This window comes from Mustela erminea, chromosome 8 (genome assembly GCF_009829155.1).
Source record: "Mustela erminea isolate mMusErm1 chromosome 8, mMusErm1.Pri, whole genome shotgun sequence".
In the NCBI taxonomy this organism is placed as follows: Eukaryota; Metazoa; Chordata; class Mammalia; order Carnivora; family Mustelidae; genus Mustela; species Mustela erminea.
In genome coordinates, this window is record NC_045621.1 from 54,475,160 (window position 1) to 54,500,069 (window position 24,910).

At 37.6% G+C, this 24,910-nt stretch overlaps 1 protein-coding gene across 3 annotated transcripts in view; it reads right to left on the minus strand.

Annotated features, from left to right (window-relative positions):
- The window catches only part of ACVR1C (activin A receptor type 1C), a 101,900-nt gene that overhangs the window by 60,545 nt on the left and 16,445 nt on the right, over positions 1-24,910 (minus strand). The window contains exon 1 of one of the 3 annotated variants that reach the window (XM_032355637.1): positions 14,945-15,661. The exons of 1 other annotated variant lie outside the window; for it this stretch is intronic. In XM_032355637.1, coding sequence (XP_032211528.1) covers positions 14,945-15,017 — 73 coding nt within the window. In that variant the 5' untranslated portion in view covers positions 15,018-15,661. Of the gene's footprint in view, positions 1-14,944; positions 15,662-24,910 lie in introns of those variants that run through there. One more of the 3 variants, XM_032355636.1, reaches the window with a different exon arrangement.

Here is a 24,910-nt window from a genome sequence, read left to right on the forward strand (position 1 = left end):
GTGTAGACTAAATATTATTTCTTCCTAATTTTTTTAAAGTAATCTATTTATGACCCTGAGATTAGGAGATTAGGAGACACCTGCTCTACTAGCTGTACCATCCAGATGGCCCTCTTTCTAAATTTTTTGACCGAATTCATCAGTAAAGCCATCTGGGATTGGATTCTTCTTTAACAGAAATTTTCCATGTTATTTATTACTTCTTGAGGAGCCTTTGGTGGTTTATACTTTTCAAGGAATTTGTTCATTTCCTAAGTTTTCTCACTGTGGGCATAAAGATGTTTTGAAAGGTTTCCTAATTTTTAATTTTTGTATATGTAGTATGTGCAATGACATCCCCTCTTTGACTGTTGACATTGTTATTTCAGGTTGTTCCTCTTTTCCTTGGTAAATCTAGCTAAAGGTGAGTCAATTTTATTGATCTTAAAAAAATATCTTGGTATTCTTTAATGTTTTCCTATTTTCAACTTCACTGATTTCTCTTTTTAACTTTATTATTTAACTCCATCTATTTGCTTTGACTTCATTTGCTATTCTTATAAATTTCATTCTATTTACTGATTTCGATGTATTCCACAATTTTTGTTATGTTGTAGTTTCATTTTCCTTTCATTAAAAGTAATATATACTTCTACTTTAATCCATGAGTATTTAGACATTTGTTGCTTAATTTTGAAATATCTGGTGATTTTCCAGATAAGTTCCTGCTGATTTCTACTTTCTTTCCAATATGTTCAGAGAAAATACACTGTGTACATTAAATTTTTGTATATGTATTAGGTTTGTTCTATGACCCACATTATGGTTTATCTTAACATACTACATGTGCTTTAAAATAATGTATATCCTGTTGTAGTTGGAATGTTACATAAATGTCAATTAAGTCAAGTTGATTTAAAGTGTTTCTCATATCTTATATATCCTTACTAATTTTTGGCCCACTTATTCTATCAGTTATGAAAGAGTAGTGTCGAAGACTCAAAATATAATATATATTTGTCTGTTTGCCCTTCTAGCTCTATCAATCGTTGTTTCATGCATTTGAAGCTCTATGATTAAGTACCTGAACATTTAAGATTATCATATCTTCTTGGTGAAGTGAGCCCTGTATCATTATGGAATATCCTCGGCAACATTCTATTTTCTGAAGTCTACTTTATCTGTTATTAATCTAGTCACTCCAGGTTTCTTATGATCAGTAACTTTTTCTCTTATCTTTAGTTTTAGTCTATTTGTGCCTTTATAGTTAAAGTGTATATCTTATATTGCAAGTGTGTTTCTTAGAGCCAGCATATAGTTAGAGCTATAATCTCAGTTTTTAAATCAGTATATTTAAATGACTCACATTTAATGTAATTATTGATATGGCTGAATTAAAATCTGCCATTTTACTGGTTTCTTTCTATTTGCTTCACCTCTGTTTGGTATTTGTTTGCTATTTGTTTTTAAAGATTTTATTTATTTATTTGACAGAGAGAGATACAGTGAGAGAGGGAACACAGGCAGGGGAAGTGGGAGAGGGAGAAGCAGCCTTCCCACTGAGCAGGGAGCCCGATGTGGGGCTCCATCCCAAGACCCTGGGATCATGACCCTACCAAAGGCAGACATTTAATGACTGAGCCACCCAGGTGCCCCACACCTTTGTTATTTTATCATGTTTTTGGATTCAAAATGTTTATTTCATTTCATGTACTTTAATATATTCTTATTTATGCATTTATAACTTAATAGTTCAAGGGTTGTTCTTGGTTGTACATTATACATCTTTAATCATAATATAACTTCAAGTAATACTATAATCCTTCACATAAATATAAAAAACTAAACAACTGTATATTCTCAATTTCTCCTTCTTATCCTTTGTGCTAAGGCTGTCATATATTTTATCTATATCTATGCTATACATTCAAAGAGCACTGTTAGTATTTTTGCTTAAGAAAGTCGATGATAGGGGTGCCTGGGTGGCTCAGTGGGTTAGGGCCTCTGCCTTCGGCTCAGGTCATGATCCCAGGGTCCTGGGAACAAGCTGCACATCGGGCTCTCTGCTCAGCAGGGAGCCTGCTTCTCCATCTCTCTCTGCTTGCCTCTCTGTCTACTTGTGATCTCTCTCTGTCAAATTAAATAAATAAAATCTTAAAAAGAAAAAAGAAAGTCAATGATATTTAAGGGTGATTAAAATTAAGGAAAATATATTTTATATTTATATTCATTTTAGCCATTTTCAGAGATATTTCTCTGTGTGTATTCAAGTCTATGATACTGTACACTTTCTGTCTGAAAACATTCCTTTAATATTTTTTGCTGTACAGGTCAAGAAGTAATGAATTCTCAGTTTTTATGTATTTAAAATGTCATTAACCCCTTTATTTTAAAAGATAACTTCAGGGGTGCCTGGGTGGCTCAATCAGTTAAATGTCTGCCTTTACCTTAGGTTATGATCTCAAGGTCCTAAGATTGAGCCCCACATCTGACTCCCTGCAAAGCAGGGAGTTTGCTTCTCCCTCTCCCTCTGCCTCTCCCCCACTTGTGCACTCTCTCTCAATAAATAAATAAATAAATAAATAAATAAATAAATAAAATCTTTATAAAAAATAAAAGATAACTTCATGTAGTATAGAACACTTGGTTGCTTTCCACTTCTGCTCTTTAAAGTGGTCACCTTATTGTTTTCTTGTTTGCACAGTTTTTGATAAGAAGTCTGCTGTAATTCTTAACTTTATTCCTCTGTAATAGGTCTATGTTTTTTGGACTGCCTTCAAGATTTACTCTTTTACTTCTGAATTTTATTAGTTCATATATGATGTGTCTAACAGTGTGGGGTTTGGGAAAAGAAATATTTATCCTGCTTGGGCTTCTCTGAGCCTCTATGATTCGTAATTTGATGTCTTTCATTGTATTTGGAAAATGATTAACCAATATATCTCTTAAAATATTTCTTCTGGGGGCGCCTGGGTGGCTGAGTCATTAAGCCTCTGCCTTCAGCTCAGGTCATGATCCCAGGGTCCTGGAATTGAGCCCTGCATCAGGCTCCTGCTCTACAGGAAGCCTACTTCTCCCTCTCCCACTCCACCTGCATGTGTTCCCCCTCTTGCTGTGTCTCTGTCTCTGTCAAATAAATAAATAAAAATCTTTTAAAAAGCATCTCTTCTATCCCATTCTGTCCCTTTTCTATATAGAATTCCATTTACACATATGCTATACCACTTTATATTTTCTCACACCTCTTGGATGCTCTGTTTTGGGCCTTTTCACTCTTTTTCTTTTTATCTCCTGACACCTCCCATTTTATTGTAATCATCTTGTAATACCATAATTACATAATTACAAGGTAATTTCTGTTTGTCTATCTTCAAGTACATGATTTCTTCCTTTGGCTGTGCTGAGTCTACTGATGAGCATATCAAGAGAATTCTTCATCTCATGCTTTCATATCTAGAATTTCCATTTGACATTTTCTAATATTCCCTTTATGCTAAAATGCCACATATGTTCATGTGTATTTCCCACCTTTTCTACTACAGTATTTAATCACAATTATTTTAAATTCTTATATGATAGTTCCAATATCTGCATCATACCTAAATCATGAGTGCCCTGTCTCTTATGAGCAAGGTATTTCCTTGATTATTTGAATGCCTCATTATGTTTGGTTGATGTCAATATAATTACAAAACTGTTAAATGTAATCATAGAATTATAAAGGTCTTTACACTGAAGGTGTAAAGGAGGTGTCATGGGATAAAAAGGGAAGTGAAGTTGGCAAAATGAAGCGTTAAGTGTAAAGAGTGATGTATGATATAGTACAATATTGACTCGAAAGGAACATTAAATTAAGAAAAAATACATGTTAGCTTAGAAAAACTACTAAAAAAAATAATTAAAAGAGGGGCGCCTGGGTGGCTCAGTGGGTTAAAGCCTCTGCCATCAGCTCAGGTCATGATACCAGGATCCTGGGATTGAGCCCAGGATCCTGGGATTGAGCCCAGCATCATGCTCTTCGCTCAGCAGGGAACCTGCTTCCTCCTGCCTCTCTGTCTACTTGTGATCTCTATCTGTCAAATAAATAAACAAAATCTTTTCAAAACAAGTAAATAATTAATTAATTAAAAGAGAGTGTCAAGAAATCAATAAAGGAAATGAAATGGAATACTCAAAAAAAGTGACTAGCCCCCCCAAAAAGGCAAAAAAAGGAGACAGAAAAATAATAAAAAAAGAGACAAGTAGCAACAGGGTAGGCATGAATCCATACCAATAATTATACTAAATGTTAATGACCTAAACACTTGAATTAAAGGCAGATATTGTAATATAGTTAAAGGATAAAAATCAAGAACCAGCTATACGCCATGTACAAAAGTTGCACAACCAAGATAAAGACACAGACGGGGTGTAAGTAAAAGTATGGGAAAAACAAACATGCAAATATGAAGCATAAAAATGTTGGCATAGTTATATATAATTTTGCACAGAGTAGATATGAAGACAAAAGTATTAGTGAGATGAAGTGGGATATTTAATAATAATTGGTCATTGCTTCAGGAAGACACGACAACTGTAAATGTGTGTATCTAATAAGAGAGTTTCAAAATATATGCAATAAAAACTGACAGAACTAAAGGGAGAGAAAGCTAAATCCACAAGTATAGTTGGAGATTTTCAATACCCCTCTCAGTAAAAATATAGATGATGTGAACAATATTATCAACGAACTGTACCTAATTGGCATTTAAAAGGAATACACTCAACAGTTAAAACTAATCTATGCTGGATAAAATACAAACTCAGGAAAGACTGGGTGGAAACAGGAGGAAACTTATTGTGATGGTGTTTATTATTAACATCTTGAAAAGATTAAGGGAATGAAATTCTCAAAACACCATGACTGCACACATAAGCTTTGTGAATGTTATTATATGCAATATATGTAAATGTTTCATGAAAAGAGAAAAATGTTAGCAAGTATTGTACTTGTATAAATGCATAATGAAGTATTTAGAGGGTAGTGTAATGATATTTGTAACTTACTTAGAAATACATAAAAATAATACGTATTTGATGAATAGAGGAATAGATAAACGGATATATATGTGATAAAGCAAGCATAATGGTATGATCTAGTTGACGGATATATGAATCGATGAACTAAATTTCTTTCAATTCCAGTTAATAAAAAGTTTCTTTTTCGTTATTATTATTAGTTTCAGGGATAGGATTTAGTGATTCATCAGTTGCATATAATACCCAGGACTCACTACATCAAGTATACTACTTAGCCCATTACTCAGTTACCCCAGTCCCCCAACCACTTCCTTTCCAGCAACCCTATTTGTTTCCTATAGTTAAGAGTCTCTTATGGTTTGCCTCCCTCTCTATTTTCATCTTATTTTATTTTTTCTTCTCTTTCCTTATGTTCATCTGTTTTTTTTTCTTAAATTCCACATATGAGTGAAATCATATGCTATTTGTCTTTTTCTGCCTAATGTGGTTTGCTTAGTATAATACCCTCTAGTTCCATCCTCATCATTACAAATGGCACGATTTCATTATTTTTGATAGCTGAGTAATAGTCCATTGTTAATATATACCTCACTTTCTTTATACATTCATCTCTTGATAGACATCTGGGCTCTTTCCATTATTTGGCTATTGTGGACATTGCTGCTATGAACATTGGTGTGTGGTTGCCCTTTCAAATCACTATGTTTGTATCCTTTGGATAAATACCTAGTAGTGCAATTGCTGGCTCATAGGATAGTTCTATTTTTACCCTTTGAGGAAACTCCATGCTGTTTTCCAAAGTGGCTGTACCAGTTTTCATTCTCACCAGCAGTGTAAGATGGTTCTCCTTTCTCCACATCCTTGCCAACATTTGTTTCCTGAGTTAACTTTAGCCATTCTGACTGGTGTGAGATAGTCAATTGATGAGAAGTTTAACTAAGTGATGAGGAAAAGGAAAATGAAATAAATCTTTTCCAGAAAATAAAATTCATTGTCAGAAAATGAAATAAATCTTTTCCAGAAAATAAAATTCATTGTCAGAAGAAATTGTTCTTCAGGTTAAAGGAAAAAGACACCAGATGTAAATTCACATCTACACAGAATAATGGAAAACAATGAGCAGAAATGATAAATAGGTGGGTTAATGCAAAATCCTGCATTCATTTTTTAATTCATATAAAAATAACTAAGTATTTAAGCCAAAATAAGAACTATTTTTTTCAAGGTCTATAAAATATTTAGAAGTAAAACATGTGAGATTAATTACACAAGGGACAAGAAGAAAAAAATGAAAGAATATAAGAATAAGGTTTTTAGATTAAACTATGATAATTTAACGATGGATATTATAAAACTTGGAACAATCACTAAAAATAGACAAAGAGATGTAGCTTATAAACCAATAGTGGAAATAATACAGAATAGTAACATTTTGTCAATTAAACCAAACAAAGGCAAAAAATAGAAAAATAAAGGGAGAGACATAAAAACAATAAGGTGACAGATTTAAACACAACCATATTGATAAATACATTAAATGTGTATGGTCTAAATTCTCCAGTTAAAAGACAAGTATGTAAGCCTGAATAAAAAAGCAGGACCTTTCCATATGCTCTCTACTAGAAGCCCAATTTAAATATATATATATATATATATGTATATATATATATACATATATATATATATATACTTGTGTGTGTGTGTATACACACACACAAGTATATATATATATATATATGTATATATATATATATATATGTATACATACATAGATACAATAAAAGTTTAGAATAAGAGAAATCTATGATATGCAGGCAATCAGCAAAAGAAAGCAGGAGTGGCTATATAAAAAGAGATACAAAAAGATTAACCATGAAAAAGCTGGGATGGCTATATTAATGTCAACAGAGTAAACTCTAAAGCAAAGATTACAAGTGATAAAGAGAGGCATGGCATAAGAATAAATAACACCAGGGTAAAGTGGGAGATTTCCTAATGATAAATATGCATTAAGAGAACATAAAATTTTAAGGTATATGTACATATTAACAAAATTTTCAAACACATGAAGCAAAAATCAGAAAAACTAAAAAGAGGAGCAGACAAATTCACATGTATGTAGGAGATATCAACAATCCTCTCTTGGTAATTGAAAAAGAAGCAGGTAGAAAATCAATAAAGATATAGAAGCTTTGAATAACACTGAGAAACAACTTGACCAAATAGCATCTATAGAACACTCCACCCAACAACAGCAGAATGTACGTTATTTTCAAGAACATGTAATACATTTAACAGGTCAGATACAGGTTAGGCTCTAAAACAGATCAATAAATTCAGAAAAATTAAAATTATACAGATTATGTTCTTTCACTCCCAGTGTATTTAAATCAGAAGTCAATAACAAAAAACAACCTGAAAATTCCCAAAATATTTAGAAATTAAACAAAAGACATCTAAAAAACCCACAAGTCCCAGAGAATCATAAAGAAAACTAGAGAATACTGAACTCACTGAAAGTTAAAATACAACATAGCACAATTTATGAATGAGCTGAAACAGTTGCCAAGGAGGAAATGTGAAACTTTAAATGCCTGTATTAGAAAAGAAGAAAGGTCTTAAATGAATGATTTAAGAAAAGGTCATCAAACTATGGCCCATTGGCTGTCCCATTTGTAAATAAAGCAACACCTATTTGTTTATGCATTGTCTATGGTTGATTTTACACGAAAATGGTTGAATCAAGTAATTGTAACACAGACTGTTTGGCCCACAAGCCTAAAATATGTATTTTCTGATCCTTTAAGAAGAAGTTTGCCTGCTGTTGATCTAAAGTACCAACTTAAGAAGCTAGAATAAAGAAGAATAATTAAACTCAAAGTAAGTAGAGGAAGGAAATATTAAGTTAAGAGTAGAAAACAACTAAAGAAAAAAAAAACCTGAAAATCAATAAAGCCAAAGTTATTTATTTGAAAGAATTTAATAAAATTTATAAACTCCCACCGATCAAGGGAAAAAGAAAGAAAATTCAAATTCCCAATTCAGAAATATAAGAGGAGACAGCACTATAAACCCTATAGATATTAGAAACATAATAAAGGAATTTAGGAAAAACTTTATGATAATGACAATATATAAAGCAGAGTTCAGTAAAAGCAATTCTAAAAGAGCATCTTCATCTTGATTTGACACAATAAATCTCATTCTTTAAAGTCCATTTTTCTTAATGAAATCAATTTTCTCCTCTGTGCAAAAAGTAATACCTTTTAATATAGTTAATATACAGCTAGAGAACAGCTGTAGGGAAAAAAATTAAAAAATAAAGAGAGATTCATTTAATTACACATTTATTATCCTGTAAGAAATGTTCTACTAGGGGTGTCTGGGTGGCTCAGTCTGTTAAGTGTCTGCCTTCAGCTCAGGTCATGATCCCAGGGTCTTGGGATCCAGCCCCGCATCTGGCTTCCTGCTCAGTGGAAGCCTGCTTCTCCCTCTCCCACTCCCTCTGCTTGTATTCCCTCTAGCCCTGTGTCTCTCTCACTCAAATAAATAAATAAATAAATAAATAAATAAATAAATAAATCTTTTTTTAAAAAAAAGAAAGAAACGTTCTGCTAATCATATATTTATTCTTTATTTAGAGTTTCAAATTTTCAATGGATTATCTATTTCTGAGAAATATACACTACAGGTAATAGGTGGAATTTGAGTGAGAACAAAGTCTCCCTTTGATTATTAGAGCAGACAAATATTCACAGAGCAGATTTTTATATTCTTGAAGAGCAATAATGGGAATGGAGAAAAGAAATAAACACACTTTTAGGGGAGCAGTCCAGAAAAATGTCATCAGATAAAATTATGAGATGTGATGCATTAATACTCTTCAATATATTTTGGCTCTGTTTTAAAACAATCTGGTTCCTTAAAGCTGTGTTAATCTGGATTACCACCCTTTGAGTTAACATCTCTTGGATAAGCATGCATTTATGAAACTAAACATTTCGCATTAAAATGCTCATTGTCTGGACCATAATGGGTTAGATTTATTTCTCATCTTGTTTTTGACCAAGTCAATCATGGTGTTAAACAAAATATTTAAAAATAACTCAATCCACATACAGAGATACGGTGCTTTTCTCAATCATTGTACCTTATCATGAGATAAGGATGATAAAACAAATTAGAAGAAAATATATGTGTCTCGCTTCCAAAACTAAAGTATCCTAATCATTTTCTCGGTGTGAAAAGTTTAATGAAAAAGTAGATAGATCTAATTTGGGATCCTTAAGTCACTGGCAAATTTAAATTGTTTTAAAAAATAATAAGCCAAGCTCTTGAGTCATACTGAATGATTCACCCATGAATTCTTGAGGGGATTAATTTAAAACAGTTCCAAAGAAACATAAGTATATTCACATACTCTAAAACACAGCAGAGAACAACAGAAAAGGGAAATTACTCTGGAGGACAAAAAGCAAAAAAATGAGGACAGAGTAGAACCTTATGATTCTCGTTGGCCAATCAGAGCAAGTGAATGCAAGAGCCATGTGGTAAAGCAAAGAGCAACCCCTCCCAATTAGGAGTGCTGGCTTCTATGGAAATGAAGTCTCCTCCTGCCTGCTTCACACTCCTACTCACCTCCTCCCTCCCTTTTACTTTTTACTGGATTCCTAAATGTGAGGAGTAGTGGTTTTCCTGTCCCCATTCCGGGGAACCAAGAGGCCCATGTGCTTTAGGGATGCGGCTTCCAAAGAATGTGAAAGGCACCAGGTTCATGACCACAGTCCTGTCTTCTACAGAGGTAACAAATGTGGGAAGAGCAGGACCTGCTTCCTGGTAGAAGAGAACCAGCCATCTCTCTCCACACACTCTCCACCTTTTCCTGCCTGAGCAGTAGCCCCTGACATTATCGCCTGAAACTTGTCCGCTACCAAGAAGGCTGCGGACTAATGTGAGGTAATGGAGAAAGAGGTCCCCACTCCGCCATCCTGCTTTACTTGGCAGGCATCCTGCAGCCTTTCAATCAGTGTCAGGATCCAGGATTCTGAGATACCATAGCCTCTTCCCCTTTATCCTTAGGCTGTTTAACTGTTACAAAGTTTGAAAAGAGGAGTAGGTTAGAGTTCTGCCATGCAATTAGGGGACAAAGTACCAGGTAACCAAAAGAACAGTTACTTTGCTTTATTTTGCCTCTCTTTTCTGGATATCACCCTGAATGACCCCTCTTAGACTGGAGAAGCACAGCTGCGACAGGACAATATTAGGTATTCCTATTTCTCCTAGGAAAAGGGGAAAATCTGTACCACTTACAAATATATCCCTTTATTATCCCAGTTTCGTAAATAATGTAAGGATAAAACTTGAGATCTGAGAATTGGCTACGAAAATTTAAAGTAGAGACAGCCAAAACAATGAAAAACCCAGAGGTGGCCTCACAGATATGTGATAAGGAATAATATAGAGGACACTTTTGGTGCTTAGAATTTTCCCTCTTTTTCCCCGTTTAGTTCTGTTTTCTATTTATATTTAGAAATTAGTTCTCTCATTTTATTAAAATAAACCCTTTATATACATGCGAACATATCCGTTTAAGCTTGTTAAAGATCCATGCATAGAGTTGTTCATTTAAAGGCCACCGTCCTCTACAAATCTCAAAATGAAGGCTATACTAATCATTTGGTAGCTGGCCAAGACTTAGCTCAGAGCAAGAATTAAAAAGTCCATAGATGAAATTAATGTATCCCTGTCCATTCCCCAAAGGATGAGCAGTTACTCTCTTAGGCACCTGCTCTTAAACCTCAATCTGCCTCTGATGAACAGGTCCTGTGAGGGTACCCCCTCCCCTGCTCTGACTCTGCCCATTCTCCACTCCCCTTATCCGTCTCTTATTTACAGTAAGAGATACAAGTACTGCCAAGAAAAATACAATGAACTGCATCTTGGCTACTGCCTGGAAGCAGTTCTCCTAAAAGAGAAACCTAGGAACGCTTATTCAAAAGGCAAATACTCTAAAAATGCATTTGAAAATAACAATCACATTCAAGAAAATAGTTGGGCAAAACCACCTGCTTTCACCCACCAGGGAGTCTAGAGAGCTCTAACTTTCTCACCACCTTTTCAGGTCAAGAACCCATGTAAGGTTAGGAGAGGCTGTCTCTCCGTTCACTGGAAACAGTAGAGCCAGGCAACACATGACCGCAAGTGCTAGAGGTGAGCAGTCAGAGACACATACAGGGACGGTGGCAGAGCTAAAGACAAGTGGTAAGAGAAAGGGCTAGAAAAGAGGTCTGTGCTTCTCTTTCTAACCTAAGATCCTGGCATATCGGAAACAAGAGCAGCTTAGCTCACCGCAATTATCTCTTTCATGTAGGACAGCCAGGTAAAAGTACAGAACACTCAGTTAAATCGGAATCAAACACCAAATATTTTGACTCTTGATTTTTTAGCGTTAGTCTAGACTTGTGCCCGGAACTCCAGGCCCTAAACAACCAACTGCCTACTTGGTATCTCCACTTTGGTGTGTACTAGGCATTTTAAGTTCTCCACGCCGAAACTTAGTTCCAGCTCTGGGCCACCATCCCCACCCCCACCTGGGGTTGAGATCTGCTCCTCCTGAGGTTGCCAACCTGACCCCACATCGTGGTACTACTCCTCCACTGCTCGAATCAAAAATTTGGAATCATCCCCATTCCTCTCTTACACTTACATTTATTTGAGGAACTCTGTTTGATACTTCTGTAAACTTGAGGCTAGATAACAAGTTGAGGTACTACAGTTAATGAAGAAATATGCTGCCAAGGACTTCTGCACAGAGTTTCTCCTGGGCCAGAGAAGTCTCTTCCTTAAGAACCATCTGTGCCTTGTCACATGTGTGTCAACCAACCAATAAATGACCCTGCTTAAAGAAGGGCAAAGGTGGCAACGTCTTCTGCATTTGTAGCCTCATCCAGCCCAAGGCTTTCACTTTCACTTCCAGCACACCTTAAAATGGGCAGTGGAAACATCTCTCTATCTGAAACCCCTACCCTGTTTATTAAACGAAAAGTTATCTTCTCACTCTTAGAGCAACTGCATCTAGCTTTCCAGTCTCTTTATTTTATTATTTTGTTTAAGATTTTATTTATTTATTTGAGAGAGAACACAAGCAGGGAGAACTGTAGAGGGAGATGGAGACGCAGGCTCTCCACTCAGGAGCGGGCCCAGCCCTGGGCAGGGGAGGGGAGAGGGGGTCCTGGATCCCTGGTCCTGGAATTATAACCTGAGCTGAAGGCAGACACTTAACTGACTAACCCAACTACGTAGCCCCTGAACTTTTACTTACTTACTAACTTACTTATTTATTTATTGTAGCTTTCCAGACTCTTAATAATCCATTCCCAACCAGGAGACCAAGGAATTTCATAAAATTAGTAGAGAATGCACAATGTGTAAATCCATATAATATCCCAATCACAGCTTCAAACTCTAGAACTCCAAGATATTTCGTGCTGACTTTTTGTTTAGTATACCTGATAAATGTGAGATCATCTCAGGTCTTTCTTACCAAATAACAAGGAACCCAGACACTAGATAATTACTGTAACTCAGAGCAGCCTAATTTTTTAGCCAGCCCAGCCCAATAAATATTTTCTCATTTTTTTTTCCATCAATGGTTACCCTCTGAGAGTCTCATCAAGGAGCAATGGTTTCTACTCTACTGCTAATGCATGGCATGGTTTAGGTGACAGAGATGCTGAGGAATAACAGCCAAGCAGAAAGAGTTTATTGGTTTATCGATGTCTTCAGGTATTTAAAGTCGTAAGCCTGGTGCTCAGCGGAGTCAGATTGGAAAGTGGTGTTTTCTGCCACTCAGCCATGTTATAGTGTCAGCAGCGACTTCTACATTTTCAAAATTGACCATTATGACAAACTATGTAATCTATAAAAGTAACTAGATTAAAAAATGAGATACAGGTAACCACATGAGAAAAACAATTTAAAAGATGAAGTTTTAAAAAAACGACTTTGACCTCCTCTGCCAAATAATCAAAGATGGGTATAAAAGTGAAATTCAAGAAAGTAGACAGCAATAGACATTGTTTCTGCAGGACACAAAGAGAGATAAAGTTCTTACAAGAGATTTGACATAGAGAAGTTTATTATAAAAGTTTAATTTTGGTAAGTACTTCTTTACTATACTGACACATTATCTCCATATCGGAGATATTTTGAGGGAAAAAAATTTTGAGGGAAAAAAAATTTGAATGGATGGTCTATTTTTTTTCTTTTTCATACATTTCAATGTCAAAAGTCTCCATGCCTTTTAAAGAACATAGCTTTGCATGTTTATCAATACTGCTATGCCCAGGGTCTCTAAAATTTTCTGAAGATTCTGACATATAACAAAATATATATTAGATAAAAAAAATAATTATCTTTTTTAAATGTCTGTGGCAAATTTATTAGCTCCCTAAAATAAAAAGTGTTGTACAGACAATCTGTGGAGGTAATTTTACAGGTACCTCGTCAAAACTGTGATACCTAGAAGGCTATTTAATTCTTCTTCTTCTTCTTCTTCTTCTTCTTCTTTTTTAAAGTCTGTTAAATTCATCAAGAGTACTTTGAGTGTTCCAAGTTAGTGGAGTTTCTGCTCATTTCTCATAAAGACTTTCCCATTGTCAGTTTTCTTCCCACTGATGAATTTACTAACTCTGAATGCAAATGTTTCACTTTATCCCATCATTCTCTGGACAGTCTCTGAGTAGTAGCTTTCCTAAAAGCCTGTGCTTTTCCAAAGATAACTAAAATGCTTTAATCCTCATATTGTATTAATCACTTCCAATAATCAATTTTCATTTGAATATTGTATGAAGTGACTCTCTCAGGCCATCTGAAACATGAAATCTGCACTTGACAGAAATCATACTATTCAAAACATTCCCCTGCACATGTCACTAAAAGGAAAACTACCCACCCTGGAGTATAGCTATTAATGTCAAACAGATTGTCATCTGGGAAAACAAAAATGCATAAAAATCAGCTTCGGACAAAGTACAGCTCTATGGAAAAACACCAGGTTTTTGTGTGCAAATGTCTTAAATGTCTGATTGAAATGTTTAAAGAACGAGTTAGCAAGGAATCTGCCGCTGTTCTCCATAGCCCAAGATAATGTTATAACGAAAACAGTTTTAGAGCTAAAGGGTTTTTCTTCATAGCACACTATGATTTTACCGAAGATGCATTTGCCCCAGTTTCTAGTAAACGTTATAAGAAATGTTTGGTTTCCAGCTTGGGCCGAGGGCTCTATTTAGCCTATCAAGGCACAGACCTGTTAAAAACGCTGGGGCGCTTGCCAGAATTTTTTCTCCTGCAACTCTTGGTAAAGATCGTACCTCGAAAGCAATGTGCGTTGCAAACCACGCAGATCTAAGCTCCCTCTCCCGCCTACAGAGCTTGGCACCAGCGGCTTCTGAGAGATCCCTTGCCTCCTAAAACTCAGACCGAATCGCCACCACCATTCCCCACCTTTCCACCACCACCGCGCCACAATCTTGGCTCAGCTCTCCCGAGCCCAGTACAGAGCGTGCCCGAAGCCCCTGCAGAGTGAACTCCTGGTGCCACTCAACTCCCCAGCCCGGCGCACACCCACAAACACACTCCCTCCGCTGCAAACTGCCCCCAAATTTGTCACCCACCTCACCCCTACTACCCCACGTCCCTGTCGTTTTTTCGCTCCTCCTGGTGGCTCCGTCCCCAGCACACCTGTCTGTCTAATCCTATGGCTACCAGACATCAGGTGCCCACGCTGCGCCCTATCCCGCGCCCTCTTGATCCAACTGGCGCTTCCCACTCCGCCCAGTGGAAAGTCAGTGTACTCGCAGCACCTTCTACCCCACCCGCGTGCCCACCCGCAGACCTCCCCCGACTCCCACCCTCTCTTGCGCTGCAGAAGGAGCGCCCGTCGTACCTGTCGAGAGCGCGGCGGCGGTGGCGAGCAACAGGAAAGCCTGGCGGAGCGTCGCGCACTGCGCTCGGGTCATGGCCACCAGGCGGCCGCGCCGGGGCTGCGAGGTCCCAGAGCGGAGCTAGGCGGTCCGAGCCGCCCGGGCCGCTTTGAAGTTCCCGGGGCGCGGGCGGGATGGAAGCACAGCCCCGTCACCTTTTTGAAGAGCGCGGTTGGCTCTAATCCATGCGGGCGCCCCCCTCTCGTGCCTTCCCCATCCCTTGCCCCCCGCGGCTGGCAGTGCGCGGCGCTCCTGCCACCGGCCTCAGCAGCCCGCTGAAAGGGCGGGGGGGGGGGGGACAGAGCCCGCCCCCGCCGCGCCTCCGCCCCCTGCGCCCTCTTCCAGCAGCCCCGGGCCTGCGTTGCCGGCCAGGCGGGCAAAGGGAGCCCAAAGGCCGGGCAATGAGACTGCCCAGAGCTGGGGACAAGAGAGGGGATTGGGTAGCGCGGAACCCACAGGACCCGAAAGCTGGGAAAGGGTCAGGACGCGAGGAAGAGCCCCACCGAGGCTTTAGGGAAACTTAAACCCTGCCGCAATTGCTTCCTGGTGGTCGCTCTACAGCCTCTTAGAGAAGAGCCACTCGTCCAGATCTCTTGACATTTGTTTGTAGTCCCGTGGGCTAAAGGTTTTCTAAGTAGACTGAGCCTTGAGACAGCCTCAGGTGTTCCCGCGGGGCTCGTCCCACCACCTTGTCCTGGCTGTGCGCGCGTCTGTAGAAGGGCGCCCTCTCTGTTCAGCCCTGGAAATAACCAATCCCTACTGCCTTGGCTACCCATAGTTTGGGCTTAATAAACTTTCTTACTCGATGTATTCCGATGACCGCCCCCCTCCCAAGAATGGACCAAAACTGGACCACCAGCGCCAGGCCATGTAGTTATCTGACACATTTGGAGGCAAAATACCCGTCGTCCTATGCGCTATGGAAGGTCTCTTGCAACAATTTCAGCAATGAAAATATGGGCCGGAAGAGGGGAATCGTACTCAAGGATTAAGGCAAGGTGAAGAGTCATTTAAAATAATGTGTTGGAAACTTGTTTGAATTTAATTCCTGGAGCCCCCTCATCAAACGGGCGAGCTTCCCATGCGGGTTGTGATTGAAAATTTAAGGGCATAGTTGCCAATTAACAGAAATCAGCCCAAATTTAATTCATATATGTAGCCTATACGTTAAAGTGAATGGGATTATTTTAGCCTGAACCACACACAAAGCCCAAAAGCCGACATTGGTATTATTGCTACTGTTAGGGGGCGCCTTGAAAATCGATTGTCATATATATTAATTGTTTGAGAGTAAGAGGTATTACTTGCTTCCTCACCCCCTCAGCTCTAAATAGAGTGTTCTTTCTGAGGTTTATGAAAGTCTTCTGGTGAAATAATGTATGTAATTGATTTCACCACCAAAAGATCACAGTAATGGGGGTGGGATGTTTGTTGGATTTGGTGACAGTCCTCAAGATCTCACCCCCACCATCACCACCTTGGATGAATCAAAACATTCCTAAGGGTAAAAAGACTTTGTTCTAATTTTATTCTGGATCCAAGCAAAAAAAAAAAAAAAAAAAAGTGGAGATGTGGGACAAGACTGAGCCCTTCCAGACACCCACAAAACAGATGCTTAAAAAAAAAAAAAAAAAAAGACAAGAAAATGCTAGGACACATTATATTTTGGCTGACTCGGCTGGCTCATTATTTGGTAACTGAACCCTAGATTGTGATCTACCATTGGATCATGAGATTTGGAGCTGAAAGAGCAGGATTTAGTGTCTGTGCCTGCTTCCTCAAGAGTAAATGGAACTTCATCCCTCCCTATTTCTCGAAACCATGACTGGGATTTAAAAGAGGAGTGACCGTGAAAGCACTGTTAAGCCATCAGGCATTATACTAATGTCAGGTATTTACTTTCAATATTTATTTTGTCTCTTGAATACAGGAAGCAACATCCCTGCATGTCAGAAAGCTCTTATCTTCTTTAAAAAAAAAAAAAAAAAAGCAAGGTTATTACGCAAGAAGTTTAATATTGAATAACTTTAATATTCTAAACAAACCCAACACTGTCTCTGCATCTAATGATGCCCTGTCCACTATAGAATCCACTGGCCACATGCTTTGGTACCACTAGCCACGTGTAGGTAGTGAGCACTTGAAATGTGTCTAATCCGAACTGACATGCTCTAAGTATCAAATACATGCTAGATCTCAAAGACTTAATATAAAAATAGAAGGTAAAATATATCATTAATAGCTTCTCTATTGTTTATGTTGAAATGATAATATTTTTAAAGTATTGGGCTAAATAGATTTCTAAAGTTAATTTTACCTATTTCTTTTTACTTTTTAACATGACTACTAAAAATTTTAAAATACATATGGCTTGTATTATGTGTTTATTGGGCAGTGCTGGTCTAGTGAATCCTCATCAATGGCAAGGTCTTAAGCAGAGTACTAAAAAAAAAAATTGGAGTTGTTGGGTGCCTTGCCAGTCAACATATGGCCAGCCAATAAAGGAATCAGGATCTTTTGCATTTTGGCACAAAGTTCTGTGACATACACACACACAAAAAGGTTAGTATGTCAAAAGCTAAGCACGTAATTTGTAGAAGTATTTTTAACTTCATCTTCAAACACCATTTCCCTCTGTACTCTGGTGCATGGTCTCCTTCCAACACCAATACTATAGAGGCTTTGAAGTAAGGAGTTAGTCATTCTAAATGTATTGAAGCCCAATAGCTGGCAAAGTATTCTCTTAGATAATTATAAATATTTCTGATATGCTTGTGTTCTTAACACCACCTTCGTGGCAACCAAGAAAAGAATTTAATCATCATAATGTGTCCCAATTTTAATTTAGAAGAGTATATTTTATTCACACACACACACACACACACACATCCCTATAGAAATTAATCCAATCTTAATCCAATACCTTTTTGTGTGAACTATTATTTTTTTAAAAGATTTTATTTATTTATTTGACAGACAGAGATCACAAGTAGGCAGAGAGGCAGGCAGGGGAGCAGGGGAAGCAGGCTCCCCGCTGAGCAGAGAACCGGATGCGGGGCTTGATCAAAGACCCTAGGATCATGACCTGAGCTAAAGTCAGAGGCCTTAACCCACTGAGCCACCCAGACACCCCTTGTGTGAACTATTATTAAGAAAATATTCTTTGGAGAATAGTGAGTGACTCCTGTCATTGAATATAAGCAACACAATGCATTGTTGAATATATGATATGATATAACACATCTTTTATATTTTTTGTACGTAACAGAAAAAATTCACGTGTGACTTTTTTTTTTTTAATTCACTGGAAAGAATTTATATGCAAATGTGTTTCTCAGGACTTAACCTCCCCCCCCCACCCTTAATCATCTATTTGTACATATTCATTACCATAGCAACATTACATCATGACTCCTGGATCCTCATAATCAAAAGAAAACAACAGCAATAATCAAGGAGTTCATAACCCACCAGTGAAATAGGCTTTGGTTGAATGAATCTTACATAACCAAGAAAAACAAGTATAGGAAGTTTAAATTGGAATGACTCGACACATTTGCAAACTAACTTTCTGAATTAATAAGGCAAACAAATGTGTATAATAATTGAACTTTAAAAATGACTACTTGTTGGGTATGGTTGTTTGGGATTTTTTTTATCATACATTTTTCTTTTTTTGTTATCCTTTCTAGAATCTCCCATGCCATGCATCTTAATTTTTCATTTCATCTTGGAACATGAACTTATCATGGAATGAGCATATGGTGAGGAGGCATACTACAATAATTTGCTATATACTATCAAGGTCTAGTCTGTTCTCATTTTACTGCATTTTTCCTTCCCTAAACTCATATTCTTCCTAAAGGAGCCTATGATAAACTCATTTCTACTCTTCTCATCTTGTAATCCCAGAAATCTTTCTATTAAGGAACCCGGGTTCACTTCTATTCTCCTCTTTCTCCTTTTGATTGGTCATTTCATTCCATGAAAATAGTCATGTGTTTTAGGACCTTTATTAAGGTTCTATAGTATGTAACTTTAATCCATCTACCTCAAGGACAGTTCAAGTCTCATAAAGAAGAAAAATAATGGCATCTCTGTGGACATGATAGTGGGACATCAAACAGTTCTTTCTTCCACTGCCACTGCTAAAAGCTTAAAGTCTTTAAGTACTTACATTTTCTGTTTTCACCACCTTCCAAAATGGCTGCATCTCTTCCCTGAGTTTTCATATCCCTATTACTATTACTATTACTATTACTATTACTATCCCTAACACTATTAATATGGTCTTTCCAAATAACTCAAACTTTGTCTCAGTTTTCCCTCCTACTGATTAATGTCAGTGTGCTGGGCTTATTAGCTGCATTCAGTACAGGCTCTGTAAAATGCAGGTCAAAGATTCAGTTCCAAGTAAGCAGACCACTACTACCTGGAGCATTTCCTTAGAAAGGACCTCTAATTATACTCTACCAGAGTGAGGTGACAAGGAGGTGAGAGAGTTATAGGACTCAGTACAAATCCATCCCTTCCTGAGTAAATAACTAAAAACAAAACAAAACAAACAAACAAACAAAAAACACAGTTACTTCAATCCCAGCCAAATCAACACTGGTGTTCCGATGACCTTGACTCAAGCAAAAGAGTAATCTAAAGCTGCTCTGTTGAGGGCAGCAGCCACTAACCACCTGTGGCTCTTGAGTATGTGAAATATGACTAGTCTGATCTCATAGGTACTGTGAGTGTCAGATATACAAAAGACTTCAAAGACTTAGTACCCCCAAAAGTCTCAATAATTTTTAAAGTTAATTACATGTTGACATGATAGTATTTTGTATACTGGGTTAAATGAAATATATTATTAAAATTAATTTCACCCCTTTTGCCTGTAAATGCTAGTAGGAAATCTAGAATTATGTGTATGGCTTCCATCCTAGTTTTATTAGACAGTTTTTACCTCAAGAATCTTCATCAGATGTCAAGGAACTGTCAATTTTCCTGCACTTAAAATGGCAGGAGAAACAAGACCTTTCTTCCAGACATGTCGTTACAACACCAGCTCTCTTTTACTAATTTTATTCTTCAGTCATGATCCACATTCAGTCATAATAAAATCACATTTATTTTCCTTTTGTGTTGTCCTTGTCATTCACAGTTATTTCCGAAGTTCAAGCCCCTAACATCTTCATTACCTGAGTTGTAATTACCAACTAACTCACCTCCATTGCTTCATGTTATCCCCATCAAAATGTTTCCTCAAAACAGCCATCAGAATACCTTTTTATTAACATGACTCTGAGTATGTTTTCCCCTGCCCTCAAATCTTTAGTGATCACCCTTGCATACAGAATCAAGGCTAAATTCTCTAGCCTACTGGTTCTTAGACATTTTGATTATTATGATCCCTTTACACTTTAAAAATTCTGAGGACCCCAGAGAGCTTATGTTTAAGTGGGCTCTAACTATCAACATTTATCATATTATAAATTTAAATTGAGAAAATTTTAAAACACAGGCATACACAAGCACACATTCCATTAGCTTCCAAAGCATTAACATCATACATATCTTGTGGCTTCTGGAAAATACCATTGTATCTTTGTGTCAGAATGTACTGGAAAAGACAAATTACATCTTAGAATGACTTATAGACAAAATTTTTACCTTATAGACCCTCCAGCATGGTCTTGAATACCCACAAGTCTCCCTGAACCATACCTTGAGACCTATGGAATAGCTCATTTCTCTATACTCTCCCTTGGTGATCTAATCCTTTCCCATGACTTCAATGTTTATTTCTGGTTTTTTGTGCTCAAGACTTCCAAGTCCTTGTCTCTAGCCTTGACCTTGCCCATGAACTCCAGATTTGTATATGCTACTGTCATCTCTACCTATATAGTGCAAAGGTGGTCAAAACCGACATGTGTAAAACAGAACCTGCTCCCAAACCTACTCTTCCTGTCTTACTTATCTTGGTAATTGTCACCACTCACGTCAGATGCCTTGGTTTTTTCCCTTATCTCTCCTCTCTCTCTCTCCTCCTTCACATCAAATTAATCAGTAGTTTCTATGGATTCTAACTCTTTTAAATATCTCTCAATTTTTTTTTTTTTACTTCTTCCCACTTCACTGCCACCATCCTACCTCAGATCAACCATCTTCTTTTACTTGAAATGTCAAAAAGCCTTCTAACTGATCTCCCTTCCTTGAGGTTCACTCTTCTCCAATCTATTCCCACTACCCTTCAGCCAGAGGAATCTTTTTATAGCACAGATGTGATCATAACACTGAAAGCTATCTAAGACACGTTGCCATTTCTAACACCAGAAATTCTAACACTGGCATTCGAAATCAGCTTAGCTCATAATAAGTACTCAATAAATACTTGTTGAATGAATAAATGACATTTAAGATCCTCAACTGTATTGTCCCAAACCTGCTTTTCCAAGAGTATGTCCATCTTCCCCTCTGCTCCCCTCATACTGACACTATGTTTGTTGAATAAATGAGTTAGTTGAACAACAGCAGCATTTTTATAATGAAAGATTTGCTCCCTTTTCATTCACATTGCCAAACCAGAGACAGTGATTTGGGTAAAGTACAGATAATGTGAATGAATGCCAAAGCTGAAAGTGAGTAAACATTAAAAAGGACAAAAGAGTGCTCATCTGGCTTGTGGTCTAAGTCATCCCAACAAAAGAAACTTGAGCTGCATATTGGTCAAAGCTTTTAGTTGCAAACAAGCTTATCTTAATAAGTTTAAGCAGAAATTAAGCTTATTAAAGAATATTAAATAGCTCATACCTTCTCTAGAGAAGTCCATGTAGGAGACCTGGGTGGTTAAGTCTCTGCATTTGGCTCAGGTCATGATCTCCAGGTCCTGGGATTGAGCCCTGTGATAGGTTCCCTGATAAGCAGGGAGTCTTCCGGCTTCTCTCTCTGCCTCTACCCCCCGCGCCACTACTTGTGTGTGTGTTTTTTTTTTCTCTCTCTCTCTCAAATAAATACACAAAATCTTAAGAAAAGGAAAGAAAGAGAGAAAGAGGAAGGAAGGAAGGAAGGAAGAAGACAAAAGAGAAGAAGAGGAAAGGAAAGAAAGGAAAAGAGAAGGAAAGGAAAGAAAAGAAAAGAAAAAGAAAAGGAAAAGAAAAGAAAGGAAGAGGCTTGGAAATCACAGGGCCAGGGACAACATACCCATCCCACCATAGACCCGGCCTCAGAGATGCTCTGCCCCCCTTCTTTCACAAAGCACAGACAGGACATCTTGCACCATTAACACCCTGAGGCTGGACAGTGCATGATTCAGCTAAAGCATTTCCAGCTGCTACATCTGGACACTAGCCAGTTTTCTTCACCCTAACTGGAGTTTCAAATGAGGTTTGGGACCCAAGCATCAGGCTTTTTTTATAGAGTAAGGATTCATAAAGTCAGGAATTCCCCCCAAACTGGATCAATACTAGAAGGCGCTGGTGGTCCAAAAGGAATGAATGACAAGCTGGAATCCTGAAATCCAGTTCTGGTCTCAGTTTTCTAGAATTTAGGCTAGTTACCTAAGCTTTCCAAAGTTACAGTCAGATATTGAGGTTTTTCCTGTAAGCTTTATGTAGCGACAGCTTTACAACATTTTACACTCTTCTATAATATGGGAAAAGTACCTCCAAGGTTTATTTAGACTACTATGCAAGTATAAAGTGGTAATAATATCATTATCACAAAATAGGGATAATATTTTCCCCTGCATAGAACTGTTGATAATGAGATAAGATCATGTGGAGTCTTTTTGAATTTCCGAAGAAGTTGGACAAACACAGGCAACAGATTTTTAATCACTTGCGTTAGAAAGAAAAGAGTAGAATACTTAAATGTAGTTCTAAAAATTGCAAGTTACATTGTTGCTAAAATTCTTTGAAAAATACTGGATCTTTTTCTACCATTGCTGTTTTGATGGTAAATGACGTTTATGTACAAATATTGGTTGGCATGAGTGACCTGTTTCCAAATTAAAGGGACCGTGTATTTCTTCTTGTTCCTATTTGCCTGTTTCTTTGTCTGGCAGGGGCTTGGTTCTCCATGCTTTTCAAAACAAAATGTAAAACATAAAATGTAAAAAAAATTTAAAAAAGGATTGCAAATGACAAAAGCCACACACACACACACACACACACACACCCCAAAAAGAATCACTTTCTATTCCCTTGGACTAAGCCACTTATCCCTAAACTCAGAAATCAGGGCTTCTTCTAGAACCTAATAGAAAATAAAAATAAAAATAAAAATAAAAAACTGAAGAGAACAAGGATGGAAAGCACTGCTGTCTGAAGCTGCAGAGGCACAGGTATGAGACTGAGAAGAAGAATGGTGGGCCATCTCAATAAAACCCAACAGGTTTTATAGTGTTTGGATCCAAACTTTTTCTTGTTAGATTTTCTACGTGACCCAATGGCTTTCACCAATCTGTTGCCAAAGTAGGGTATTTATCTTGTGGTAAGGTCCCCTAAATGTGTCTCTGCTCTTAGAAATTCATAAGCCATTATCAACACAACTATTTCTTTTAAGATGACTCTTACATCAAGACCTTTAACTATACAGCAAACTATGACATTTGGGATGGTGGGGTACATTATTTTCTCGGTAGTTCCCTCCTCCTGTCATGTAGAAATGTAAAATGTACTCAAACTTCTATTTATTAGGCATTCTCTGGGAGTTGGATTCTTCCTAAGAAACACTGCTGTGGTTGGGGAAAAACTCACCCAGTACTTGGCCCATTACTCAAAACCAGGTTGGCTCATAGCTTATCACATTCCCCATAGACCAAAAGGACTCAGAGCACAGCCTGTTATCTAGATCTAGTTGAAAGTAAATATGCATCACTCCAAGAAAAAAGGCAAAGTAACCCCAGCTTGCCATTGATATTTCTAGCTTCTCTTATTTCCTTCATCTCTGTACAAAAGAATTCTATTTTTGGCCCATACCTCTCATTCAATCAAGAAATGTTATGAAATCATACGTTTATTGGTCAATACAGTATAATTCAGAATGAACAAAATTCTGTCAGGCTACTACTATAGCTGAGTACTTCTATTTTTCTTCAACGACTTCCAAAGAACGGCAACCTGATTCAGGAGAAATCTGAGGGCTATGGAGAAACTTGAAATGTTACTGTAAAGAAGAGTCTAAAGATATTCCTCTAAGGAGACCAGAATCAGACTCAATAAATTAAGTCTAATATTTTCTGTGATTTCAATGGAGAGGATATTGTCAGGTGGGGAACAGGAAGATGGATAGATAGCTTATAATTCTGATACCACTACTTGGTCCCAGCGAGTGAGGACATAAGGTAGTCAAGTAGAAGAAAATGTTCACCTATAATACTCTGGCTCAAATGTGGAACACAACTATTCTCTAAATTTCTAGTACTAGAGTTGACAGGAATGGAATATTTAAATAAATTCCACTTAAAGCTCAGATATAATAAAAAGGGAAACAAACCAGATAAAAACAAAACCATACAACTAGGCAACATAATTCACAAAATATCATTTGCTCATATTTTATCCTGTAGTCTCTAGAGAGGCCTTTCTCCCTCATCCTACAGTTCCAGGCTCCTTTTCCTGTGGCCTATTTGGCGGGGGCCATCTTTAACAAGATGGAGGCTGACCACAGAGAGCAACCGATATTTCCTCTTGCACTTTTAAGCCCACCGTCTCAATATTCATTCTTTTCCACAAACCCTCCTCTTCACCACATCATTGACCCCTGGAAAATCCAACTCTTTAAAGTGAAAATACACTCTCCTCCCACCCACGTAGGCATGGCTTTATCACTTCACAGAATAACCATATCAGAATCCAAAGCAAAAGAGCACCAAAGAGACACATGCATGAGTGCAATACACACACACACACACACACACACACACAGATACACAC